Raw genomic sequence first — 27,494 nt, 5'->3', positions numbered from 1 at the left:
ATGACTCTGCCTTGCCTGTTCTTCAAGGCAAATGCAATGTACTGCCAGTGACAGATTGCAGAATAGGAAATAGCAATGGGCTAAGTCCATTGGCTAAATTGAGTGAAACGCATTAGTGCTTGTTCAACAGTTGAAAGCACCTATTTATTCACCAGTGTTTCTGTGCATCTTCCACTTGAAATTTCTCCCTCACCTTGTCCCCAGTAACTTTAATTCTATAGAAATTCAATACTGTGATCTAGTGCACAGCATGGCTCTGTTGGCTCTGAGAAGTCAGAGCTCCACTGTGTGCGAAGATTTCGATTACCCCACAGCTATCTGTGCAGTAGGTTGCACTTAAAAATGCATTTAAGAAAAAAAAACCTCTAAGATATAGCACAAACCATAAATGCTACAAATCTCCTTTTCAGATATTCTTGCTGCGCCTCTTCTTATTTTCTTTATGCATCTCAGGTCAGTGACAAAGAGAAAGCAGGGCATGGAAATGTGTAGCACATCAGCAGCTGAAGCTTTGCTGCTGCCCTCCCACTTATTTTGTTGATTGTCCCTACAGAAAGCAGCACAGCAGTGTGAGCTCAGAGTAGATTGTAGTGAGAGAGGTTAGTTTTATCCTACTGATGATGTGCTGTTGCTGGTCATGTTGTTTTCTGTGAGCTCAACTTTTTCTAAGTTTGGATTCTGCTATTTCTTTTATCCAGACACCAGAAGAGCAACAAAGTTGCACCAGAGACCCTGAAGTAGGTGCACATTATGCATCTAAGTAAATGATAAATCTGCTTGACTGCAGCTTGAGTGAGTTTAACAGACCCCCACATCTCTCATACCTGCATGCATAAATGCTAACTTGGTGTGATTTAAATGAAGTATCTGCAGATGTGGTTGTGTTATGGATTATATAGGCAAAAAAAATAAGCATGAAACACATAGAAAATATTTATTATCTCAGTCAACTGCACTTATCTTTAGTAATCCCATCCTTAGTGCGACATCGTGCTGTGTGTAATATTCAATGCAAAGCTTGAAAATGCAAATATCTTTCCGGCAAGACTGTAGACTGCGAACATCAGAAAATTCTCATTTAACAAATCATCTGACTTGTTGTTTGCTTCTTCGTTCAGGTAATAACTCATTATAATGTCATGCCTCATGTTATCGGCACTGAATAACACAATAATGACACCAGCAGGAGCAAGATTGATTTGGACTGCAGCAGGGTCTCTGCACTGCAATGTGTTTTGTTTAGTTACATTTTGTTTTGCAAAAAAACAATTTTGATCACCAATTCTGCACAAAAAAGAAATTCTTCTATTATGTTTCTTTTTTTTTTTTTTTTTTAACCAACACCCATGTTTTCATACATCTGGATTCTCCTTCAGCCAGCCTGCAGCAGTGACGTTATGGAGGACCCATTTGCAGCAGTCTATATGTACCCCCACATTCATTATGCTCCCATCGGCTATCAAGGATGTCTCTCCTCTTGCCTTGCACCCTTTGAACCTTCATTTGCACTGTCAGACAAAGAAATGAGTCCATGAATCTTGGTGGCTCGGGCTTAATTAAACTACGTTATATTTCACCTACTTGGTATTAATCTTACCATAAGGGTAAAGAGAGAAGGAGTGGAGGGGCATGAGGCATTAGGCTGGCCAACACTCTTTACATCCTGATTCTCTGCCGATTTTCAGACTGCATTTCGTCTGATCAAATTTTTGCAGGACTACCTTGTGGGTGAAAGACAGCATGCATGCCATATGTTTGCATGTTCGTGCACCACGTGGCCAGCAGAACAAGCAGATATGTACCTTGGAGCTATAAGGAAAAGTGCAGCCACTACCCCTGCAAATCGCTATCTTCCAGATATTCACCAGCAGAGAGGCAGATCACTGCAGAATCCAAATCACAGTTAGCCCGGCATGACACCTGATGGCTTATAGAGCCACAGCTCGACTGTTAAGAGTAGTGATGCAGTATCCTGTTACAGATCATGAAAAGACAATGATGCTGTAGATCCAACTAGGATAACTCTTTCATCAGATCCCTGCAGTTATATGAGCTCTAATTAGTGCTAGGCTAAAAAGTTTCTCTGAGAAGCAATCTACAGAAGGAAATTTAGCATATAATTCAGCATTTATCTGTGCGATCGACTCTGAGGTGATGCATTATTCTAATGCAAGTGATCTCTCTTAGGGGATATAGCCAAACACCTTTTTCCTTAATGCTCACTATGCTGTTTACTAATCTCTTCACAGACTCTGTGAAGTCATTTATGAGGAATAACAGTCCATTTCCCCACAGTGGGCAGAGACAGAGAGGGTGACATGAGCATGGTTTGTGTATGGGCTAAATTGCAGATGTCGTTTCATTAGTGTGAGGCTTGCTCATCGCTCTGAAAACATATCTGACTCTCTAGGGCAATCTCTTGTGCATTATGAATGAGACAGCCAAGCCTTAGCTTCTTTGGAATAAATTAAAGGCATTTCATGACATTTTGAAAATTAATCTGTTGTTTTTGCTCAGCAGACACTTGTCACCGTGTGGGCGAAAAAAGTTTCTCCAACTGTCCCAGAGGGGATGAGGGACTCGCTAGTCCTGTCAGTTTCGTTGAACCGAAGTTAACAGTGCAAACAAGCCATTTCTTGCTGACAAATTTGTCACTCCTTTTTATTTGTGATAATACATGAAACAAATCCTAATTGAAACTGTGAACACATTCATTTAAATGGATCTCTATAGAAACAATGTAGGGGAACTCATTAAAGCTAAAACTCAATTTACAGTCAATTCAACCCACAGGCAATTATTTCAAAGCTCACATAGAGAAGTACAAGCGGGGGCAAGCACAAGCTAAATTTCCCAATGGGGGCCAGTAAAGAATCACATTATTATATACATTCTTTGGAAATTAGTATGATCAGTATTGTAGATGTTTATCATGCTGGCAGGTGCAAGACCTCAGGGGGAAAGACACAACCCTGGAGGAAAATATATTCCTCGCTGGCATGAAAAACACCTGTAACAACAGCAACGTGCAACTCAAGGGCAACTGCTGCTGGCCTTTTCTCTAACTGTATTCCATTATGCATGCACTTACAGGGGTCCACTTTGTCTTGGCTGGAGTTAAGCTGGGGGCCACAGGGGGTGATTAGGACACTATGTACCTTATGCTGAACACCCATAACAGCTGCTCTGAGGTGGGACTCTCCCGTGGAATGAACTCTCAATGACAAGTGAAACATTTAGAGAGTAAAATATAACTACGCGTGTTTGTGTTTCAGTAAAATATTTTTAACTAGCAAAGATAACCAAATGTTTTAGACAAAGGAGCCTGAGAGTAGCTAGAAGGGAAGGTAAAGGTCACATCAAACGAACTCAACATGAAGTCTCCTGGTGCCGTCAACCCTGGACTTTTGCCGACAGAAGCACCACTGAAGCAGAGGGGGTTGGATGCCTCAATAAAGACCATCTAAACTGTAGCCACTGAAGGAGAAGAGACTCTTATTTACTACTCTGGCCCAGATTCTCTTTGCCTTCGTGGGGATTTCAAACACCTGAATGTGGGTCGGAGGACAACTTCTTTAACAGCTGACAATGAAACGCATTTTCAAAGATGGGGCATTTCTAGGAAAACTTCCAGGTATAGCTTCGGCAGCAATGACAACTTTATTCAAAATCATGTATTTGTAAAAAAAATAAGAATAATAAAAAATAAATAAATAATATAAATAAATCCAAATGACTGAAAGGTGTGCCTGAAATATAGCTTGAAATCACCAGCCAAACAAGAAAAGCAGCATCAGTAGTTTTAGTCTTCTGGCAGGCATGGTAATTGTGATGGGAACAAAAAAGGAAGTCGGGTGATATTACAGAAAGAAAATAGTCCATATAAAGAGAAACTGGAGATAAATGGAAGAGAAAAAGAACAACATAGACCATTTGTTGTTTCCCATTTCGAAGGAAAAACACACTTAAGAAACCTGGTGTTTTCATTTTCTCTGAAACAACGGCACTTTATTTCTTTTAAATCAGTAATTCCTAATCATGGGGCATAGGCCGCGAGCGACGGCCGCAAAAAGACCCAATTTTGCACCTGTGGATCGCTGGACCACAAATTAATTGAAGACACCAGGGACTAGTGTTATTCATGAAAAGCTCAGTAACAATAAAATACTCCTGCCACTGGGTGGCAGTATTGTGTCAGACAGCTGTTTAACAAGCTCCAATAAGCAAATGAAGAAATTCTGCCATTGCTTGAAAAACTGAAAATGGACTGACTGGTAAATAAGCTTTGAAGGGTAGCTAAGTATCCAGATTTGTGGCACAGAGTAAAAAACAAAACATCATTCACTATAGACTAATCCGGCGGCCGTTGTGTGTTGCACCATCTTACGGTGCCGCCATTACTGAGGTGGCAAGTCCTAATTACCTTGTATCTGCCGACATGAACAGCAACATGGATATCTGGACCAATGACGTTAGATAGGGGTCTACATTTATTTATAAATATATCTTAGCAGGAGATCTCATAATTATTCTGTTTTTCATATTAGTTAGACATCAGTACATCAATGTAAACTATGAATGTGTCAGAAACTGCTTTTAGTAACTGACAATCCACACGGGAATAAAAAACCAATAATAAATTATCAAAAGTTGGTAAAGAAAGAGTTTCAAACTTCTGCAAAGGCTGTTAATTTTCTCTTTTGTCAGATATTTGACATAGTTTTGTTTCAACTAGGTTTGGAAGCAGGACCTGTTTGTGTTACTGACCAAATAATTTTCATTTTCTGGTCACAATGTTGCCCAGATAGGGCAAATAATGTCACATTTAACAATATATTCCAAATTAGTCATTTACTCTCAGCAACACTGCAGCCCCTTCTCTCTTAGACTATTAGCATTAACTAGCATAACAACCATTACCTGTTGTGTCATGTTAAGCTGGACAACAACAAGGATACGTACAATTTTGTCAGACTGAGAAGTGTTCCACTAAATTTAGTGTTTTTGTTGACGGGAATAAAATCCAGTGTTTCCTCTGCAATAACAGCATGTCATTTCTCCTCTGCTCTGTGTCCGGTGTTTAAACAGTATCAACCACTGCCCCCTCAGTGTCACACAGATAGACAAAGACAGGGGCAAGTTTCATTAAGTAAAGCTCCATGTTCCTCACATTCACTTTTTTTTTAATTAACCACAATTAAAGCTTTCTGCTGTCATTCTAACTGCAAAAAATGTGCAAGTCCTTCCATATTTTTCTTTTTGTTTTGACATTGTCAAGAAAATTGATTCTCATCTGTTCTGCTGTGCTACTTCTGGTGTTTGCCCGGATTAGTCTATAGCGAAGGAGTTGATTCGACCTACTGCTTTAGATATGAGCTGTGAGCTGAAGAAGAGGCTGCTGCAAAGAAGCTGCTTACCATCCCCTTCTCAAACGACACTAAGAGTCACCATATCACAGACATAGCCTCAGACATGCATCATCAGCTTCCAGAAAGAATCAGTAGCCCATTTTTCTCTTTGCAACTACAGAAGTCTGCTGGTGAGTCTTATGTGCAGGTTTACATGCACATAAATAAATGTCTCTGTGGTTTTTACATTGCATCATGTCATTTATTTGACAAGGTTTTAGCTTGTTAAACTGAAAGTGGATGTGATTTAGGTATTGAATATAAATAAAACTAAAATGAATATCAATTTATCTAATAAAGTGCTTATATTTGAATGGGCCATGAGCCACTTTGTACCGGAAAGTAGAGCCCCAAGGTCAAAAAGGTTAAGCACCCCCTCTTTAAACCTTATTAAAGCCGATCAAAAGATAAATGACTAATAACTATCTTTAGGGCAGAAATAAACAGCACTTCTTAGTTTTAATTAAATTTTCTTATCAGAACTGGATAAATCAAAGAGCAGTTTTAAAGCAGTTATATACCTTTGCTTTTATATATTTCCCCTGATATAAACCCAATTTCTTCATTAAAAGAATAGTTTATAAGTACAAACATAAATGTGGTTGACATATCGTAATGAGAGCTTTCAGCTCAGCTTCAACTGAAGCCTGCTGGGCAAAAAATTATTATTGACTGGAAAGTTAAAGGCTAAAATGAAAAAGACGCAACACATGAGGAGATCTGTAGTTCCAGAGCTGGTTCAGAGGCAGAGTCTTTGTGTTTCAACCACCAAAGGAGCGGCTTTAGTCCTGAAAAACTGCCATTCTTTACTGGTCCAGAGCAAAGAAACAGTTTATGCTAGGAGCTGGAGGAGGGATTAAATAACAACCAACCACACCATCTTAAATGTTGTGACCGCCACGTTGAAAAATCCACAGCTAGTGTTGCGTTTAGTCTGCTTAATTCAAGAGGGGGAAAAATAAAAAACAAAAAAAACTGAGCTTCAAAATAACTTTGAGTAACAGCAGAGAATGAACATGAGCTCAGTTTCTCAGTGATTCTCTGTCTTTGGTGTTGTGTTTGTGAATGCCACCAAAAGTACAACTTGAAGCCGAATTCACAATCATTGATTTCTAAACGGCCTCTGCAACTTCACAAAAACACAGCATAGAAATCCTGTTCACCACTAGACCTTCTAAATGGAATTCGCCAACACTGACCACTGTTTGAAACAATGCTTAAAAACGAGATTGGTGATGTTAAACAAGCACAACTGAACTTTAGCAGATTTTCTCAGTGTGGTGCCCCCTAACAACAGTTACTTCAGCATCCATACTGCATCCTAACTACTGTAAACTATCTCAGTCGGTAAAAGTTAGATCGCTGTTGACTTTTGTTTTATTTATTGCTCTGTCCTTTTCTCCATTTCTTCCTTTGATAATGTCCTCTTGTGTTTCTTTGATTTGCTGTAAATAACATCTATGGAAAGAGACATTAAAAGTGATGTAATGATGTGATTCTAATTTTGGCTCTTTGGCTGTGGAAAACAGAACCAGAACCAACTCTAGCACCAGGCCCAAACTAGCACTGCAAGTGTTTGGGTTAAAAAGGGACAATTTAGAGATTGAACGCAGTATAAATCTGATGAATACTTCAATCTTAACTGTGCTCCAAAAACAACTTTCACAACTAGAATTACTTAGACTGATAAAGGGGTGAACACTGCCTGAAAAAGACTGAAAAATGGATCCCACAAGCCAAACTGACCGAGTGAAAGCTCATAAAAATCAAAGCAATATGAATAAAATCTAATGAATTCAAGGAGAGAAAGTTTGTGTATTTCTCTTACTGTATGTGTTTATGGTAGAATGTGTACCTGCATCTCTCCCATGTCTACTTGTCTACCTGCCTGTCAGTCAGCCCACCTGCCTGTGTGCACAATTCTGTGAAGGCCGGTAAGAAGAACAGAAGACAGTGAGAGAGGGAAGAAGTGCTGTCAGTCAGTGCTGGCTGAGCAGGGAGCTGAAGGGAGCATGAGCAAAGACGGTTGGCAGGCTGAAGCCATGCACTATTCAAGCATCATCCATACGGAGCGCGAGCACTGGGGCAAAACACCACAAGGCATGCAACACCACACACGTTTATGCATGAGCATACCATGCACACCTATGAAACAGAGGCTTTCAAATACAAATGTGGCACTAAAACTTTAAATGCTCCCACTGTAAGGTCATTTTTATCTTGTGCTAACTGTAATTCAAAACAGTGATTATAAAGCAGATTGATTGTATCCCTTACTGGGTGTCATCCTGAGCCTTTTCTGCCACTGAGGTCAGACAAACAATACAATGAGGACAGACACCTTCATCATGCAGTGTATTAAAAAGTTAAGCTCCCTTTCTATAAACCTTGAATGCTTTGCGAGAGTCCTAAATGGTCCAACTCATCTAAAGGACAAAGCAATAGCACCAGAGAGCAGACGGCTCATAAACTAATGGGACTCTTGTAAAAAAAAGATACTCCCTCCCTGGATTATACCTGCTCAGGAGGCCTGATGGATGGCCCAGATGGCTGTGAGGGGACACTGAGCACAGAGGAGTGTACAGGTGGCACAATGTGTCCAGAAGGGTGCATGCTTTTGGTATGAAAAAATAGTTTGCACATTCATTTGTCTAGATGTGGATGACTTTGCTTTGATGAAGCCTACAAGAGCTTTCAGTGTAAGATACTTAATTAGTGAATTTTCAAGTCCAAGTGGAGGACTCAGAGTAAAGCTTGCCCAGCAGCTATTATTTCTAAATCTGGGGCAACTGTTGTGTATGGTGTGTAGTATACAAGAGCTGTGCATTGCTCCCAAATAAACCTATTGAATATCTAAACATGGGGTACAACAGAGCAAAGTAGTTCAGTTTACTGTAACTCTGATACACTTCTTAGAATTTGATTAATACAAATATTCAATTTTAATTCTAAATGAAAACAACTCATTTAAAGAAATTGTGGTGTTGGTTTGCAGCTTTCAAATATGCATTAAATAAAATGCCAGAAGATCTTTGCACTATACAGGGCTCAAGATGTTCTGGGGAGTAAAACCTTTCCATTTAATGAATACAGACTGTTTCCATCTCACAGATATATTCTGTCCAGATGTAAAACAAACTGATTTAAAACTCGTTTATCCCTCTCTTCTGCCATTGTCTTGCTTATCAGCGTGAGGTAGCTCACCTATTGTGCCTCCTCTGCCTTTTACATATGAAATATGTTCTGTATATGTCATAGTCTGTATGCATGTATTTATGTTGACTTTTGGCTGCACACAAAATTGCCCACTACAATAAAAAAAAATATATATTTTACCTTAAATCAGAGTATTTTTGTTTCTTTATGTATCAGGAAAAATAGTTGATAGTTACTGGGATGCACGATGTTGTAGTGGTTAGCAACGCAGCCTCACAGCAAGAAGGTCACTGGTTCAAGCCTCGGCTATGGGGAGGTTCAAACCTCGGAGGAAGTGGCCTTTCTGTGTGGCGTTTGCATGTTCTCCCCATGTATGCATGGGTTCTCTCTGGGGTTCTCTGGCTTCCTCCCATTGTCCAAAGACATGTATGTCAGGTTAATTGGTCACTCGAAATTCTTGTTTGTCTCTCTGTGTTGGCCCTGCGATGGACTGGTGACCTGTCCAGGGTGTACCCTGCCTCTCACCTGCTAAAATGCTAGAATAGACTCCAACTTACCCACAACCCATAATGGACTAAGCAGTACAGATAATGAATGAATGAGTTATTGTTTTAAATTTACACTTATTTTGGCATAAAGTTTTGAAAATGCAACTCTTGTAGGTAAATTCAATAATCATTCTCATATATAAGCAGCATCATGTTACAAAAGCAGTGATGCTGTGGAAATAAAAATCTTTTTTGTGTGTGTTTTGGTTTTCCACATCGCTGAGTTGTGGCAAAATTGCAGTTTAAAAAGTCTTGTTTGGTTGCCTACGCTGTATTAAGATCCACCAATCCTCCATTATGTTAGCAATGTTTGTCTTTTAATAAAATCTAAATCAAAAAGCACTGAAAACTCCTTTTGTATTGGTTGATGGAGATGTTGACTTGCTCACTCAGACATTTTTTTTATAAAATACAAATATTTGACATCTCTCAGGATGCATCAATGTTCATCTTTAGATGCAGTAAATAATAGCTGAATCATCAGGCCAGCAAAAATCTGACTTTTCTAATTTGAGCTGGATACTATGCTCAAACCTGGCTGCTAAAAATGACAAATAATATAGCATTATCATGTTTAATATTAAAATATAATCATATTAGAGTTAAATTTTTTATATACTCTAGCCATAACCTTTGTATTAATATATAAATTCCCTGACTGTTTAAGAAATCAGCAGCAAAATCACATGAAACAAGCCTGTGCTATCAACCATGTATATCTGAACATCATTTAACAGTTAATAAATACATTTACCATGTCTTGTCAAGTTGCCATATTGTGTCATTTTATCTTAAATTGCAAACTAGTAAATTGCTGAAGTTTGTCAATAAGTTGTGGAATTATACTAAAACTGGCACTGAACACAAAATGTCTTTTCCTGCAGACATGGCAACACTTCACAGTGGCCAGCAGAGAAAAGGTGTCCACGGTAACATCTGTGATCAGCTCAGTCAAGCTGATTGAAAGAAGAAAGGATGAACAACTCTCATGAAAGACCACATGGTGTAAAATATGAATAAACTGAGCCAGACAATCTGGAAAGATACTGACATAGGAGACAGCTGGTGGTTGGACCAAGCTTATTAAGTCAGGTGTTACGCCTTGGGACAAGCTAGGAGGCACACACACATTTGAACATTTATGCACCATGACTGTTAGCAAGGTTACTATACAAGGAACAAAAAAAAAGGGAAGGAAAATGATAAACCACTGTTCGTCCAGTTCCTCTTTCTAAGAATAGCAGACCTACACAGAAAGCAACCAACCGAGCACTGTGTCCATGTTCTGTAGCATTTATCAAATAAACTCTGCTGATGTCCTGCTGACTCACATGAAAACCCCTCTCTTTGTAGATGTGACTTTAATTTTACTGTCTACTTACTTACATAGTCTAATACTGCATTATCCCTTCACTCTCCAAGCCGATGACACACACCAGTGAAATTGTCACACATGAACAGTGCTTTAAGGCAAGCCATTAGGACAGAGTTAAATTGAATTACATCTCCACTTCACACTTTGATGGCGTCTATTAACTTTGCAAACAGTGCTGATGGTAAGCCTATCACATGGTGACTGCTGTGTAACAGGATTGCAGATTGCAGCGTTGCCGAGTGTGGAGCAAGCAAACCGTGGCAGAAAGCAGAAGGGCTCCTAACCAGGGTTGCAGCAATGAGAACGATGGTAGTTATGAAGGAGCGTGCTGTGGTGCTGCAGCAGCAACAAAGAGCAGCAGCTCCCCCAACAGAGTATAGAGACATAGTGACAGGCAGCGAGGCAGTGAGAGGAAAGTTGTTTTCGATAAGGATGAACTTATTTGCTTTTATTTTCTTTGTTCTTTTCATTGGCCTACAGCGTCTTTGTTATTGTATCTTACTTATGGTGATGGCCCCAGTATGTTCAGCATGTGTTTGTGAACATGTGGGAGTACAGGCATGAAGTTGAATCTGCCTCATATAATGAACACATAAAGAGCAAACTGAAAGGATGAAAAAAATGCTAGGAGAAAGATTAAGAAGGAACTGATGAAAAGGGCAAAGTGGAAGGAGTAAGGATAAACTCTGAAAAAAGCACAGACAAGAAAGGATCATTGCCATAGCAACAGCAGCTTTTCTGGAGTCCAGCATGATGTCAGATGCTGGCTCTTGGTCTTAAAATCTATAAAAAATAAATAAATAAATAAAAGAAAGAAAGAAAAAAAGAAAAAACAAATGTATGAAGTCCAGAAATTTGACTCAAACTCTGACACAGACCAAGCGGCTCACAGTAAGTATACAACACCAAAGACAAAGCGCAGTAAACTACATTAATAAACACAACAAAAGCAAAAATCCAAAAATTTTAAACTCCAGAAATCATATCAGACAATTGCAATCTGTTTACTGTCATTGTAAACAACAGGAAGCATTAGGTTTTTATCACTGATCTAAAGCCAGCAGCTTGTTCTGATTCTGAACAAAAACTATAAAAACAGTGACTTTAAACTAAACTCAAAGTGCCTTTTGTAAACCACTATCACAGACCCCAAACACAAAGTGGCATCACACAAGGACACCTCATTCCACACTTTGACTGTTTAATCCTGTTCAGAGTTGCTCAGGCCTGGAGGCTATCACACCTGCCATCAGGAAAGAGGAGGGGGTTAGACCGAACAGGTTGCAAGACAGACAGACAATGATGAACCACCTGTGTCCACTTCAGGTTTACAATTTAAAACATCTCTGTATTTGAACTGTTGGAGGAAATCAAATAACTCGAGTGCAATTAGAGGATGGGAATAAGGTCAATGGAAATGAATGAAATGAATGAATGAAAAATACTTTATTAATCCCAAAGGGAAATTCAATATTGTAGTAGTAGTAATTTTTTTTTTTTTTTTTTTTTAGTAAAACAATCACATTAATTAATTAAGGGCTTTGTTCTTCAGCCTGATAGCTGCTGGAAGGAAGGATCTTCTGTATCTCTCTGTCTTGCATCGGACTTGAACAAGCCTCCCACTGAACACACTCTGTTGTTTCGTCACGGCGTTGTGTAGAGGGTGTGAAGGATCTTCCGTTATCTTCGTCAGCTTGTACAGAATTCTTTTTTTTTTGATGATCAACTCCAGCGGCTCCAGAGTTACTCCAAGCACAGAACCGGCTTTCTTGATCAGTTTGTTAATTCAATAAGTTAAAAACAGAGCTACTACAATTGCTGCTGCCACCTAGCGGCGCATTCTAGAACCAAAATGGTAAAAAATAAAAGAAAAGTTTACTTGAGGAAATTTGTTTAACTTCTCAAAGAAGACTTGGGGAGGAGGGTAACTTTGTGAATCGCATCTAAGCTGAAAAAGAGTCTGTTTCTGATCTGAAAAGACACAAATATGATTTACTGACATTTGCTTTGACATAAGGATTCCGGATTATTGTATCTCTGCAAACATCACAGCCTTCCAAACAGAATGTAGTTGAAAGTAGAGCAGTAACAAGAAGTTAAAGCCCATATGGGACTGGCTATTTTCCCTGGTTTCCACAATTTCCTTACTGAAGTGTCTTCCCAGTGACTGAGCTTACAGTGGGTGACATGTTCAGGTTCACTCAACAGACACGCTCGCCTCAGGACATCAGGAATAATTAGCTGAGATCAAACTGACATCAATCACCCTTCTCTCACACACCAACAGGTCGTCACCTTCTAAACGACCTTACATGCTAAACAGACTCCTGTCACAACCTGTCACAAGGCTCAATGAGAAGACAGCCGGACAGAGTCAGAGAGACAAAGACGAGAAAACTGACAGGCCGGGTAAGGATCTGTATGCAGAAGAGATCGTGGACGGGTGTACATCCCCTCAGTGCAAGGCTAGAAAACTACATCAAGAGGCGAGTGTTGATAGGCTGTCACGCTGACCAACACAGTCAGATACAAATGAACACACACGTGGACTCTAGAGAAGCAGCACTGACATGGCAGGGAAGAAGGGGTTTGGCCCAAAAATATGGCTGCCCGTGCAATTAATTACACCATTCAAGAGAAGAACCAGCTAATGGATCATCGCAGCCCCTGTCCTTTGCGATCAAGGACAGCCGGTCACATTTCAATTTTACACAAGGGGGCGTCTTTCCCGCTGATACCATCTACTGGTATGTGTATGAATTTGTATGAGTGTAAATGTGTCACAGGCAGCAAACAGGAAGGGTGACCTTCCCATTTAGGACAAGGAGTGGAACCTGTCTGATAGTCTCACCTTTAAATGAAAATTGTTCCATCTTACTCTCCCTGGAAGTAAGAGTGACTTAATTTTGAGCAAGCAGATGCTTCATTTGTTTTTGCATTAAAAAAAATAATCTGTCCACGACATTTAAAATTCCTCTGGATGTTGGCGATTTCTTTTTTTTTTTTTTTTTTTAGGCTTTCTGAATTCTCATCGTGTCCCTTTCTCTGGAGATGCAATGACCCCATTTCCCCGCGGGGATCATTAAAGTTTTATCTTATCTTATCTTATCTGCCCCATCCTTCTCCCCTCCCCCACCACCATCGCCTCTCAGCACCCCACCCCCCTTCTCCTCCTCCAATACTTCACTTAATTATGTCCCGTGAATGAAGTTCATCTTTCATGCTGCCAGCAGCCGGCAGCGTGGCTCGCCTATCTAATCATGGCACAGAGACTAAACTAAATTTAGACAGTCAGCATGTGACGCCTGGCAGACCCTAATGGGGGCCGACATCTTGAGACACTGCTGATGTACGAGATACACTTCGCTAGAGCCAGCTGCAATCACTGTTGACCAACACCAATGACTTGTAAACAACTTTGCGTTGTTTATAAAGATCTCACACAATGAAGCAGTGTGATGAGGAAGGTCATTTCCTCTTAATTAAATTTACTGGTTACATTTAAGGATCTTAAGTAATCCTCCCAGCCTATGTATCTTCACATTAAAACAATCTACAAATGAAAAGTAAAGCAGCAGGTGTAAGGTTACCAACTACTACTTAAACTGCAAACTTAGCCAAACTTGTCTTGCAGAATCCCTTGAATAGCTAAGATCATGAAAACTGTTTTCTTGTAGTCACGCTTAGCAAAATTATTTAAAATAACATCCTATATTTGATTTACAAAGTATAACAGAAGAAAGGATATTGATTAAATCTGGATTCTTCCTGCTAATGAACTGATATTCATGCTGAGCGAGGGCTCATTGAAGCACGCTACGATATAATCCATCTCTTGTTTATGGAACTTCACCACGCTGCAGTGGGTGAGGGTAGCTGAGGCTCGGTGAATGATACATCTCACTGACTAGTGAACCTGACCTACATCAGAAATAATGGCTTCTCATATGCCATAGAACTACAAGGCAATCATTAATTGTGACGTAGATTAAACAGAACAGAAAGTTTACAGTAAACAGCCAGACAAATCAGAAGTTGTTCTACAAAGTTTTCTCTGTGTTCATTTCCTCCATTCGTCCTTTAAATCCCAACAGCTTCACAAATTTTAGGGTCTTAACTTAAGTATAAGACCACTTTAAATAATATATGAAAGAAAATCTTGGGGATAAAGTTCAGTGTTTTATGCAAGTGATTTTACAGGAAGTTAAGGAAACATTAATCTGGACTTTGTTTCATGCACCCAGACACCCTCAGTGAATTATAGTACTTCAGTTTCAGTTATGTTCCTGATCCCAGAGCTCTTAAAAGAATTCTCTCTAGTATGAAATTACCTGCTCTGTTTTTATGTTGGACGACTATTTCCAAGTAAGCAAAAAATAAAGCCAGCATGTCAGGATATTAATGTGTGGAGAAATAAGAATCCAGATGATCTACTGACATCAATTTCTGATCTGACACACACCAATGACAGTAAAAACTACTACTACTTCATAAGGCTTCCAGAAAGTCTCATGATCAAGTCATAAAATCAAAAGTGTCTACCTCTTGGGAAGATGAACTTCAAGATAACTCTTCTCACATTTGAATTCTGCCAACAACATCTCATTTTACAACAAAACTGTATGGAATGCTTGAAAAATGTAGAAAACAAGTAGATCCATTTATCATTCACACATTTTATCAGCCTGGACTGTCGATTTACGATGAAAGGCTTTTTTGTGACAAATATTACCATTAAACCCCTTTTTAAAAGAGACTGAGCTGAAAAGGAAATGTTGGTTTTGCTGTGAAGGAAAAAACTTTAAATCATTGTAGCAACAAGCACAGATTCAATATCTGAGATTTTTACAATATTTTATTAAAGAATACTAAGAAAAATGTACAGCTCTAAAAAAAAATAAGTGTCTAATAAGTCAGTAACACCTGGTAGATTTTTTGGCTTTAATAAATTAAGATCAGATTCTATTCGAGATGAGAAACTTAAAATAATTTTAATAAAACATTTCTTTTGTGTGTCCTGATTCCCGTCCTTGCTACCTGCAGCGTCAGCTACGCCGAGTAAAAATCCAGCTTAGCAGCATTTCGCTCCATAGAATCAAGGCTGTTGCTGCTCCGTCTGCTTTAAAATCACTGTAACACATAACATGCAGTAAATTATAGACCAGTCATGGGCTCGACCTCACAACTCAGCATGTGCACTGAGGCATCGATGTAGTTCATCTTCTTGACACAAAGGCATTAGTGCAACAAGTTGGTCTGTTGCTGAAAGTTAGTTTCAAAGGACACAAAGTCAACTGTAAAGAGAGAGGTCCTACGAGGGTTTCATGGCCACTAGGGTTGGAAAGTCTCTGGGGTTGGATAAATAATAAAGGCCTGTCGTATGGTTAGAACAAAGGCTTGTCATTTGCCTTTTTTGTTATTGTTGTCCCCCCCCCCTCTTCCCTTGTAATCTATATGACCAGATGGCTGGATGACTTCCCCCCCTCACAGCATCATTAACAGCGCAGCACAGCTGGCAGAAAGAGTGAAAGAAAATAAAGAAGTACAAGTGAAAATAACTAGACAAAGACTACAGCTAGTTCGTGGAACAGTGACTCCAATATGCTCGGTAGCACCAAACCTCGGGTGAGGATCTCTTACCTAGATCTGTGTTGGGCCCGGCCAGCAACTGTTTGAACTTATCCAGACGGGACGCTTCCCTCTCTGTCATTGCAGGGGTGCCGGATGTGTTCTGGTCGGCCATGCGAGCCACAAGTGGGATGACGGGCGGCCGGTGGGGCAGAGACTGCTGTCTGTGGAGGGCTGCGCGCTCACCTGCTGCATCTGGTGAAATAGAAATGAGACAAAGATGGATTACATAAACACCCACACAACAAATGGTGGGATTTCAGATAATGCTGGTGCTGTTTACCACATATATATTTATGCAGAAGTAAAACTATATGAAAGTTTTATTTAGAAGTTCAAGTTTTCACAGCAAATTTACTTAATGTTCTAAATTTAGATTTATGAAAATGCAGATGTCAACGATACTGAATTGATTAAAATAAATAAACAAATAAAAATGACTTGTTTTATATGTTAATTTATCGGGTAACCTTGAATGAAATGAAAAAGGGAGGAATCCTGCTGGTTCATTATCAATGCTAGAAAATACATTGGCAATTGTAAACTTTTAGTTAGCTTGAGTTTGTTTTATTAGTAAAAGATATTGGAGGTAAATTAATAGTTTATTGTTACAAATATTCAGCTGAGAAAGTAACCAAGTAGTCAAAGTTGTGTCTGGAAAAAAAAAAGAAGCATCAATAATCTTTTTATAATGACTTTCCAGCACAGAGAATAATCACACTGAATCATGAGGTGCCTCCAGTTTCTAATCCCTACTGATTCATCTAGTTTTGTTTTTAAGATCATTAATAATGAGCTTCAGCTAACATCTGAGCATAATAATGAAATTAATAGCAGTGTAGTTGCTGCTGAAACACAAAAAGTCAACGAGGAGTAAAAATGGGGAACAGCCAGGCAAACATGAGATGATCTGTGCTATTACAGATCCCCATACGTTAACTGGGCGACTAATCCTTGAGCCAAAGCATCCTCAGTATCAGCTGATGGAAAACCAAAACCAGGATTTCAATGCCACATTGTTCATGTTTCATTCATCTGTCAACACATGCATGTTTAATAATGAAGCTTGTGTGGAGTGAAGGGTCACATAAAAGAAATATTCTGTCACATTTTGTTGCATCTCAGCAGGAACTACTGAGAGCAGGGTGTCCTGCTTTTACTACTTTTTCACATAAACATAGATTTGGACATCAATTGACTGTAGACACGTTTATTTATTAAATGGTGCATGCCTCCAAGTTCTATGATGCTGTGAAGTATTCAGGACAGCAGATATGAACAGAAAGCTGTGCAGTATGAATAAACTAAATTATTTTATTTAACTAATCACTCAATCACTTTAGAACCTGCTATGGCAAAATACAACAATAAAGCTATTTTACCCACAGCACTCGAAAAGTCACAGAAAAAATTAATTACATCTTAATTTGAGGAATATCCCACAACTCTAACCAAAGACAAACCTTTCCATCATGCCAGGTTGAACAAGCAGGCATGCTTTTTCTTGACTCTCCATATTTCTCATTTGTTGATGTAACCCATTTTCTTTCCTTTAGTTTTCTCTCTTCTTTGACAAAGAATCAATTACTGCTTGCTCATAGCAATACATGACAAACAACTGCTGCCCTGATTATGAAAAATCGGCATCAACTGTAGTAAAACTAAAATCGGTCGACCTCTATTTTAAATGTAACATCATTGTTGGGCTTTGAAACTATTTATTGATCCAGTTGGTAATAAATGTAGCAGCTGTCAATTGCTTGTTTTGCAGTGAGTAGTTTTACTTGTTGGGAGTATTTCTCTTTCTAGCATTAAGGACCCGCAATAGACAGACAAACATTAATTTAGACTTCCAAGCTCCACATGTTCCCCCAGATGTGCTGCAAATTGCAAGAAGAGTCACGCAAAATAAACTCAACAGACACAAAAACTCCAAGTTGGTGGACTTGAACATGGGGACAGATTTTCTCCCAGTCCCAGTCAACAGCTCGTCATGCAAGAGCAAATCTACAAAACGCCTCCTGCCCACAGAACTGCACAAACATCCCATAACAATTAAGCAAACTGGCCGGTTTCTGGTTTTAATATCGTTTTTCCAGTTTTACAAGAGCAAATAAAAGGCTACAAATCTGTTCTCAAGTACTTTATTTGCACTTACAAAAATGAAAAAGATTATTACAGCAGGCAGCATCATCTCAGTAGTGGAACCTTTTGTGTCAAAATATCCATTTAATAAGTCAACTTTTAAAAGGCCAAATTAATGGAAAAGGCAAGTTTGAGGAAGTTAAGTCATATTCACTTGTTATTTACAATGCAATAAACAGACTGAAGGAGAGAAACACACACCTGCAAGTACAAAAATCATGGAGAGTGCTTCCCCCATCTACAGTCCAATAGTAGCACGTATCTGATGGACAGATAATATGCAACACACCAGAGAAGAGAAGAGAAGAGAAGAGAAGAGAAGAGAAGAGAAGAGAAGAGAAGAGAAGAGAAGAGAAGAGACTTTGCCTGTGTGTTGTCTTCTCTACAAGACAACAGAGATGAGAGAAGTTGCCTGAAGGCAATGTGCAGCTCATGCTTTCTGTATCTAAACACAGCGACAGTCAGACTAGCAGATACCCAGACAGAAAGGCAAATGACCTGCCAGACAGCACAACAGTCAGCCACAACATTCACAAGGTACTGATGCTGGTGTTCCTGCGTATACAGACGCACTGTTGCACTATAATATGGCAACGTCCCATTTTAAGTTTGAAAAGTGAAAACACTGAGATGGTGTTCAATACAGGTCCACCTCAATAACTGCAGCCCTGCCAGAAAACACTTGTTAAGATTAAAACAAAAAATCAGGAGCTAACTGATCAGGATGAGGTGGAGGAAAGATGTCTCTTATTCCTGCATTTGATGATCAAACATAAAGGTAGAGGGAAGCAAGATAAGAGGAAGCAGTTGCCCCAGGGACTACTTTGAAAACTGCTCTTCATTAAAATGCATTTCTTGATTTTTTTTCTTCATAACCATTTGACTACAAACACATGGAAATGTCCCATCATGTCATTTTCTTACTTAATAGAGCTTTAACTACTTTTAATTGTTCTTTTTCTTCTCCTTCATTTCATAATTTGAGTAAACTGCAGTGCATCCACTCAGGTAGAAACAGTCTAAAAAACAAAGCAGGTGAAATCATATTCATGAGTTGTGAAGAAGTGTGAAAAATAATGACAGCAACTTGAAATCAATAGAGCCTGTTTTTTTTTAGTGCGGACCGAGTCCAATCAGAGCACGACATTACAACAGCTTCCATTCCCTGCTGTAATGCACCTGTATTGTTTGGTGGAGGCTCAATACTGGCTGAATGTGATGACACAAATTATCCATGAGGCAGCAACAACTGAATGCACAATGCATAATGCTGATGGGAAACACTTTATAGTTGGAAAGTTTAGATTGCAAAAGTAAGTCAGCGTATCGCCGAGTGTGTTCACTTATCTTAAAGGAAACTTCACAAACCATCAATGTTATCAATGTAATGTGTGAATATTCTCTCCGTTTCAAGTTCACTGACCTTTCGGTGACCCAACTGGAGCTTCGCTGTGGGATTTCACCAGACGGCTATCAGTGTAAGGGCTGCTCTGCGACGCGAAGGGCACATCGGGACTGATTGCATCTGCTTCCTCCACCCTGCTCTCCTCATCTTCTTCATCATCGTCCTCCTCTGCCACCTCCTCCTGCGTGTCCTCTTCTCTTTGATCCAGCTCTGTTGTGTCATCTTGCCTCTGTCTCTCCTGCTGTTTACTATGATTCTCAATCACCTGTGCAGGTCACACAAACAGAAAGTGGGACAAAGGTGAGCCTGAAGTTTTGCAGACTTCAAACAGGAGTTCTTACACTCCACACTTATACCCTATGATTAACGATGTGATCGTAGTGGATACAACAACTGTCCAAGAAAACTAAGTATCAAGCCAGTCGATCTGTTTACCTTATTGGCCGTCTCCATGACAACCTCGATATTAAGGTTCTGTGCAGCCATGGCCAGCAACTCATCATCGTCATCCCCGACATCCCAAGCATCACTTGTTATGCTCTCAAACTCCTGGAAGGTGGTTGCCTTCTTGGGCTTGCCTGGTGTGGCTGGAGGAGGCTTGTTGCCAGCTTTAATAAGACTGGAGGACAGACAGAGAGGGTGGGGAAAAGAGTAAATTAATCATGTATTAATCATCCTTATGTTTTATGGTTTGAAATATTGAGCCAACATGATGATGACTGGTTTTAACTTTAAACTGTTTTCCTTACAAAGCATAACACCTATCCATGCTTCCTGAAGTTTCACTTGAAGTTTTAAAGTAGTCCATGGTGCATTTTCAAGTGTGAACTTGGATCAACTTGCTGTTTCTGTTTAGTTTCAGTTCCTTGAATGGCATGACATTTACAAGCACAACTTGCTGTGATTTAGCAAACTGACTGTGCCCATCATAGCATAGTGGTAATGGCTGCCACAAAAGCCCAAACCAAAAAATTATTTTCTTCAAATTATGCCCCTTCTCTTTCCAGGGATTTCATAATTGAATTAGATGAAAGAGCTCAATCCAAACTTACATTTAGCTGTGGTTACTTTCCCTGCTGATCCAGCTCATGCCTCAGCCCAGTACAGTGGACAAGTGCATCACCGTCATAGTGTTGATAAGGCTATGTACATGGTTTCCATATTGGCATGCAAATACTGATCTTTAGACTATATTTGGGCTCAGCTGGGCTGCAGCTTTGCACAGTCTGTCTTCAAAACAAGCATAGCTGTTGTTCTGCTCGTCATCTCTTTAGTCGAGTATGTTGTTTATCTAAATAGAGATTGATCCAGGCACACACTGGCAGTGGAAGAGAGAGACCTGGGGGGGGGGCTTTGGATGGGATGCTATTTTGCTGTACTATTGGGAGTTCTGCTCTACAGACATGCAGTTTTATCTACAAGCTGACTTGGTATTATAATTTCCACTGGGTAAAAAGTGCTGTTGACTGACAATTCCTAAAAGCAAAAAAAGAAATAAATAAATAAAATCATAAATAAAAAATCTTGACCTACATTTCAAGTCCTTACATTGTTTCAAACAGTGGTAATAACAGCTCTGTACTATTTAAGCTGTTTATCAGAGAATAAGCTGCAGTACCACATAAAATTATTTAAGCACTACAATAACATTTTCATAACATGTCATCTTGCTTTTAAAAATCATATGAAGCTAAGACGTGCAGTGTGGTGTTAAATAAAACAGCAGTTAATAGGAGCATCTGAAAATGCCAATACGTGGTAGATAGGGCAGAAACTTTACCCACAGCTAAAACACATTTATCTTGTTCATTTGATTCAGAAGCTGAAAGAAAAGAAAGACTCAGCGCTGCAGCTGATTATCACTGGTAAAAACTATAAAAAGTAAAGTTTGAACAGTTCTGTTATTTGTTTTCTTGATATCTCAACCTGTCAGACTCCACTTGACTGCTGGTCATATGAAATTAAAGCTTGTTACATACGCCACAAGAACAGAGGACAAGAACAAACGCCAACAAATCACACAGTTGTTCTCGGGCATCACACAGGAAAAGATTTATACCCAGGTGATGTATGGAGAGCAAGACGCAAGAACTCCCAAACCAGGGCTGGGAGAACAAAATGCATCATTTTGTTCTCGCTACCTCGAGAATAAGAAGGAAGTTCTCTGTGGAGTATGTAACAGGCTTAACCCATGACAGCTGTACAAATCTGTCAGTTACTGTAACTGCAGTAGTTTGCCATTTTGTCTTGTTAAATGTGATACATAAGCTGCAGTATATTCATATTCTAGATGCTATAGAAAACCATAAGGATGGGTAAATCTTACAACACTAACTTATTTAGTTGTCACCAAATAAATTGGAAATCAAAGCACATGTGAAGGGGTTTTACACTCAATCTTCCCTGTTTAGCTGAGGAAAGGAGGGTGGAAAAAATTAAATGGAGTAAGGACACAGAGCAGAAAGTGTCCATATAAGCATGCTTGCACCATAACTTTTTTATATGTGTAAAGCTTGGTACATACTGTGCGAGAAGTGAGAAGTTTGTTCTTGTTCATGAGGCCGCAAGAACAAGAAAAAAGTTCTTGCTTGTTGCAGAATATTTAACATGTATTGTAATGAGTATCAAAAGCTGAAAGGACACTAAATTTTGGGGGCTATCTGTCAACTTGGGGACCAAACTGTGGCCCCACGGATAAAAAGAGATTTCAGAGGGTTAAATCTTTAAGGGTTAGGTATTAGAATTATCATTATGAAAAAAGAACCTAACCTAAGATTTTAGTTAGGTTTGGGTATTCAGTTGTAATGGTTACGGTAAGGGTTTAGAGAATGCAATTCATTAATAGTGTTCCTGTAAGGATTTTGAAACAAAAGTGTGTACCAGTTTTTCCTGAATAATGGGGACAAAACTAAAACTATTGTTTGTTTTCTTAGAAAGATCTTGCAACAAGATTTTCTGGTATGGTGGTGAGCTAAAACAGGAAAGGCTGTGCAGCACAAACAAGCTTCTAGAATGATACTGCAAAACTTTGTGTGTGTGTGAGAGAGAGAGAGAGAGAGAGAGACAGAGAGAAAAAAAAGAGAGAGAGACTTTACACATATAAACACACTGCAATTATAGTCTCATCCCAACTCATAATGTCACAGTTTGCGTATTCCTCAGCTGTTGAATGACAAAACAAACTCTACATCCCTAACAGGGACACAGTATCTGGTGAGGTACCGATTCAATAATTCTGAAATTCTGTTATATAAATATTTAAAACCCAATAACAATCTCAAAATATTCTGTTAGGTGAAAGCCATAGGAGCTCCAAACAAAAATATCAAGGGACTTAGCTTTAAGCATGTGTATTTTCATATGTATACAGCAGTTTTATGAAATTCTAAACTAAATTTTCCACAAAGATGTGTACTGCTAGTTGTCAAAAGATTAATATAAACACTGATATCAAACAGCAATAAAAAGCTTATCTATTTAGAGAAGTAAAAAAAAAAAAATAAGCTAATCCATACAAATGAATATTTGAAAATAAAAATTGATAATAGCAAATAGATTGGATCTTCTATTTTAAGGTAATATATGAAGAACAAATCTGCCACATCACTTGCCAACAAATGCTTTAAATCAAACTCTAAGGGCCACAAATATGATATGACAAATATGACCTAAATTTCCCAGCTTGGGATGAATAAAGTACTTCTATTCTATTCTATTCTATGATTCAGTATTCTGAAGCTCAGTTTATCAACTGGTAAAAAAGAGAGGCTAAAGTTTGACAACTACTTCAAAAAGATCACCAGATATTTTCGTATACTGACTAAGCACATTTAACTTACTTTGCATGAAGAAGTGGGTCGAAGGGTGGATGCTGTGCGCCATAGACATGCTGAATGCTGTGAAGTGAGGATGAGAGATAGGTAATGAATGGACTAATCTCTAACTGGCTACCAAGCTAACCATGTTAGCCTATAGTTATTCAAAAGAATACTGGTTCTGATGTTTTTTCATCAAGAATATAACTCGTGGTAATTAAACGGAACTTAATTTGTATCAAGACTGCAGCCACTTTCAATATACATGCTCACTGTGCAATTGGTTAGAACACTGTGACGGTAGGTACATTGCTCAACTGTTAGCCACTGTTAGCAGTGTAGCTCTTTGGCAGCTATTAGCAGCAAAGTATAAACGGTGTAGGCGAAACTAATTTGCCTCAGAAAGTGTTACATGTTATGGGGTTGAACCTCGAAGTTGTAACTTTATGCAGTATCATTATAGCCTCCAACAAAATTAAAGCTGCGTTTGAAGGAAGCACAGCGTCAGTGGAGTTAAGCTAGTTAGGCTAAGCTAGCCAACAAGAGGGAACACGTCACTTACCTGCCAGGAACCTTGGCTGCGTCTCTTTTCCAGAATTGTTTTTTATTTCCGTCACTCGACATTTTCCCCCCACAGTCCAATAAGTCCCAAGCTCGAACACCCTAACGCTGTCGTTGTCTCCAAACTGTTTAATTTGTATTTATTTACAGCAGGTCCCCTCCTCCAAAACTCAGAAAGCTGCCATGTTGATACTGCCTAATAGGCGAGTAAACGAAACGATCATTGGCTACAGCCTCTCTTCCGCGTTGTGAACCAATCACAAGTAAGATCGGCTTTTCGGCAGACGGAAGAGCGGCTGACGTCATGCTTCACAATCTTTGCTTTGTTGACAGAAACTACAGTCTGTGTGTCAATCAAAAGAGACCACCAGCATCAGGACCAGAGAAGAAGAAAGATTTCCATCCCCACAATTAAGCATTACCATCAAATAATTTTGTTGACAGACGCCTTAATTTATTTAGTGGGATTGTCGGTTAAAAAAATCTATAAAATATTTCTGTAATTAATTTATATATATATATATATATATATATATATATATATATATATATATATATATATATATATATATATATAATAAATGGAATATGTTTTAATTTAATATTGAACGACACTTGTTTTTTTTTTCTTCAAAAACGTGTTTTGTCTAGGTTGATGCACTAATGATCACTGACTTCAGGTTTCATGATGTTATTGAATTAAACGCATCTGCAGTCCTTTTGAACACGTCCCTTGTTAGAACTATAAGTGCTTTCGAAAATCATTGTACAATTAAATACCAAGGCAACAAAACACTCCAGCACTATTAACGCTGTTGAATTATCTATTCATTCGTAATAAATCCTTTATAAGATTCTCATCTTTCCAAAAAGTGATGGGTCTTACATTAAATAGAATGTTTTAAAATTACATAAATGCGCAGTTATGATGTTTGTGCTTTTAGACTGGTCTTTAAGGACAAAATTAAAATGCTTTGACTCAGGTATTAGAAAGCTCAAATGTTTCGAGCTGGAGCTGTTTTACTGCTCTTGGCAAAAGCATTAAAAAAGAAAAGAGGTCTCACTCTGTTCCATTTTCCCATGATTGTAAATGCCATGTCCTCTTTTGCTGGTGAGAAGTTACAAATGACCTTTAACGTTAGATTTTTAATTCAAATTGCTATAATACAATTGTTGTATTTTAATTTAATTAATTTACTCTATCTTATTACAATTACCCCGTATTAACCAGATTTTTGAAGTTCTGGTGCCAAATGTAAAAAATACAAGAAAAAAATATATATATATGGTTCTGCCACAGAAATTAATTGTGTAAATAGTTAGCTTTACAAAAATTTTCCCTCCCAGTCACATTCTTCTTATTTGATACTGCACTTTTAACACTAGCTTTAAAAAAAAAAAACAAAAAAAAAAAACAGTGTGTTACAGACATCAAGTAGTAAAGTTAGAAATAGCAACCATCTCAAACGCTATACACCCACTGTTGTGTAAAAAATGGCATCTATCATCATTTACCAATGTTTATTCTTGTTTTCTGCTTTCAGCTATCCTAATAAAAATTAGTATGTAAGTCATGAGATACTAACAGAAACAAAGATGAGTTCCAGTAACAACAGAAACAAAGATGAGTTCCAGTAACTTTCCAATGTCTTTTAAACTGAAGTGTTTTTTTTTTTTTGTTTTGTTTTTTTTGTTTGTTGTTGTTTTAATCAGAGGAAAGCATCTCTCTCACAAACGATCTTTGCTGTAACTCTCTCATTCTCTGACCGACAATCCGAGTCAACTCAACGCAGGCGCTGGACGCATTTTGTAACGTGGGTGTAATAAAGTTCGGGTTAAGACATTTGGACGGTGTAACTAGTGACAGGTCAAGACGACACTATGGACCAACCTAACTTACTGTCGTCCTGCCTTTTTCTAAACCAAAGACAGGTAGAAGTTGTTCTAAATCGCACTACTTTTTCATGGAAGGAAATAGAGAAAAGCAGAAAACGAAGTTTTTGCATTTCTGAAGCAGGTAAGTAAAACAGAAGAATGACTTAGTTATTACTTAAAAAAAATCACACTTGTTTTACCGACCTAAACTTATGAAGTGATATTTTTGTATAAAGTTGTCACTGTACAATAAGTTTTAGAGGTTACAAAAAAAGCGAAGTAATTTTAGAAAGAGAAAAAAGTGTGTTCTCATAAAAGAAGAATATCTCAGTGCTTTTAAGCATACGTTTCAATTCAGCACTTGATTTGCTTTTAGAATATTTGACCACAGCACATACAAAAAAAAACCAAAAAAAAAAAAAACACATGAAGCAGCTGTCTTGTCTCAAACCCATCGGGATCATGCATATGCTGAGGGAACAGTTAGGTCATGTAGCTCTTGCAGAAGTCTGTACTGTCAAGAGTAAGTCACAGGTGGGTTTTCAGCTACAAGTAGCTAATTACAAGCATCTGCTTCTTCTAAGAATCCTGCAGAGTTGACTGCCATTGATATGTCCATCAGGAGGGAGTTCCTAAGTTAATTCATTTATAAAATGGGAAACTGGATTCCTTCTCCAGTGGGCACCGCTTTACATTCCTGGGTGCATTATATTTCTTCTTTTCCACTAGAAGATTAAATCTACTTTGAGTTTAAATGTTATTACAAATAGCAACAAGCAATCCCGTGGCACAAAGTGAACAGATTTTATGAGTTAAAGCGTTAAGCTTCAAGTCTATGTACATGCAACACTTTTATAAAATCACTAGCATGACCAGAACAAGTCATAATTTTTCCATTTATTTCCTGTTTACATTGTTCATTGCTTTTGACATGTTATCTTTATAAATGTATCCTCCCTGATGATTAACATGGCAGAATGCATAACTTAATGGGTACAAACATGTTCCTTAAAGGTGAAAGTAAGTTAATACCCCAGCGTGCACTGCTTTAATGGTCTGTAAACAAAGTTTTCCATTTGCTTTTAATGTGCTTGTGAAACAACCCCCCTCCAAATGTTTCCATCCTTTGCATCAGACAATTTGCACTTAATCTGGGTGTTCTTATATTCCCCCGAGGCTAATGTTTGTTCACCTAGATGGGTTCCCTGGTCTGCAATTACAGTGCCATATCAAGTAGAGTGATTACAGCTGGCACTCCACACTTCAGTTTAAACCTCCCCATTGACTTTCTGTAAAGTGGTATCAAGTGTCCTATAATAACCTGCCATAAAGACTTCCATTTATTGAGTCCATTTCCAATGTGGCTTCATCAAAGCATCCCCTAGTGATCACCATGAGAAGAGGGGGATAGTTTACCCTAAACTTAGGAATCAAAGGACACATTGCCAATAAATTATTTAATAAGTTTAAACACTGCTGTTAGAAGGAAAGGTTAAGAACTACATATTCAAGTTTTCTGTATAATTTATATTTTTGAGTGGTTGTTTATTATTAATAGTCAATATAGTTTAGGTACCC

General features: G+C 38.5%; 2 protein-coding genes across 3 annotated transcripts in view; one reads left to right on the top strand and one right to left on the bottom strand.

Annotated features, from left to right (window-relative positions):
* The window catches only part of tbc1d22a (TBC1 domain family, member 22a), a 130,419-nt gene extending 106,178 nt beyond the window's left edge, over positions 1 to 24,241 (bottom strand). For both annotated transcript variants that reach the window (XM_041977416.1, XM_041977415.1), the window contains exons 1-5: positions 24,043 to 24,241; positions 23,505 to 23,561; positions 20,101 to 20,284; positions 19,684 to 19,930; positions 16,128 to 16,310 (exon numbers count right to left, since the gene is read on the bottom strand). In XM_041977416.1, the coding sequence (XP_041833350.1) occupies positions 16,128 to 16,310; positions 19,684 to 19,930; positions 20,101 to 20,284; positions 23,505 to 23,561; positions 24,043 to 24,104 (733 nt within the window). In that variant the 5' untranslated portion in view covers positions 24,105 to 24,241. The remainder of the gene's footprint in view (positions 1 to 16,127; positions 16,311 to 19,683; positions 19,931 to 20,100; positions 20,285 to 23,504; positions 23,562 to 24,042) is intronic.
* Positions 24,242 to 25,830: 1,589 nt separating this feature from the next.
* The window catches only part of cerk (ceramide kinase), a 41,212-nt gene continuing 39,548 nt past the window's right edge, over positions 25,831 to 27,494 (top strand). The window contains exon 1 of the mRNA XM_041978072.1: positions 25,831 to 26,058. Within this exon, the coding sequence (XP_041834006.1) occupies positions 25,923 to 26,058 (136 nt within the window). The 5' untranslated portion in view covers positions 25,831 to 25,922. The remainder of the gene's footprint in view (positions 26,059 to 27,494) is intronic.

Source organism: Melanotaenia boesemani, chromosome 23 (assembly GCF_017639745.1).
Source record: "Melanotaenia boesemani isolate fMelBoe1 chromosome 23, fMelBoe1.pri, whole genome shotgun sequence".
In the NCBI taxonomy this organism is placed as follows: Eukaryota; Metazoa; Chordata; class Actinopteri; order Atheriniformes; family Melanotaeniidae; genus Melanotaenia; species Melanotaenia boesemani.
Note: the sequence above shows the minus strand (reverse complement) of the source record. Positions and strands in the feature narration are given on the sequence as shown.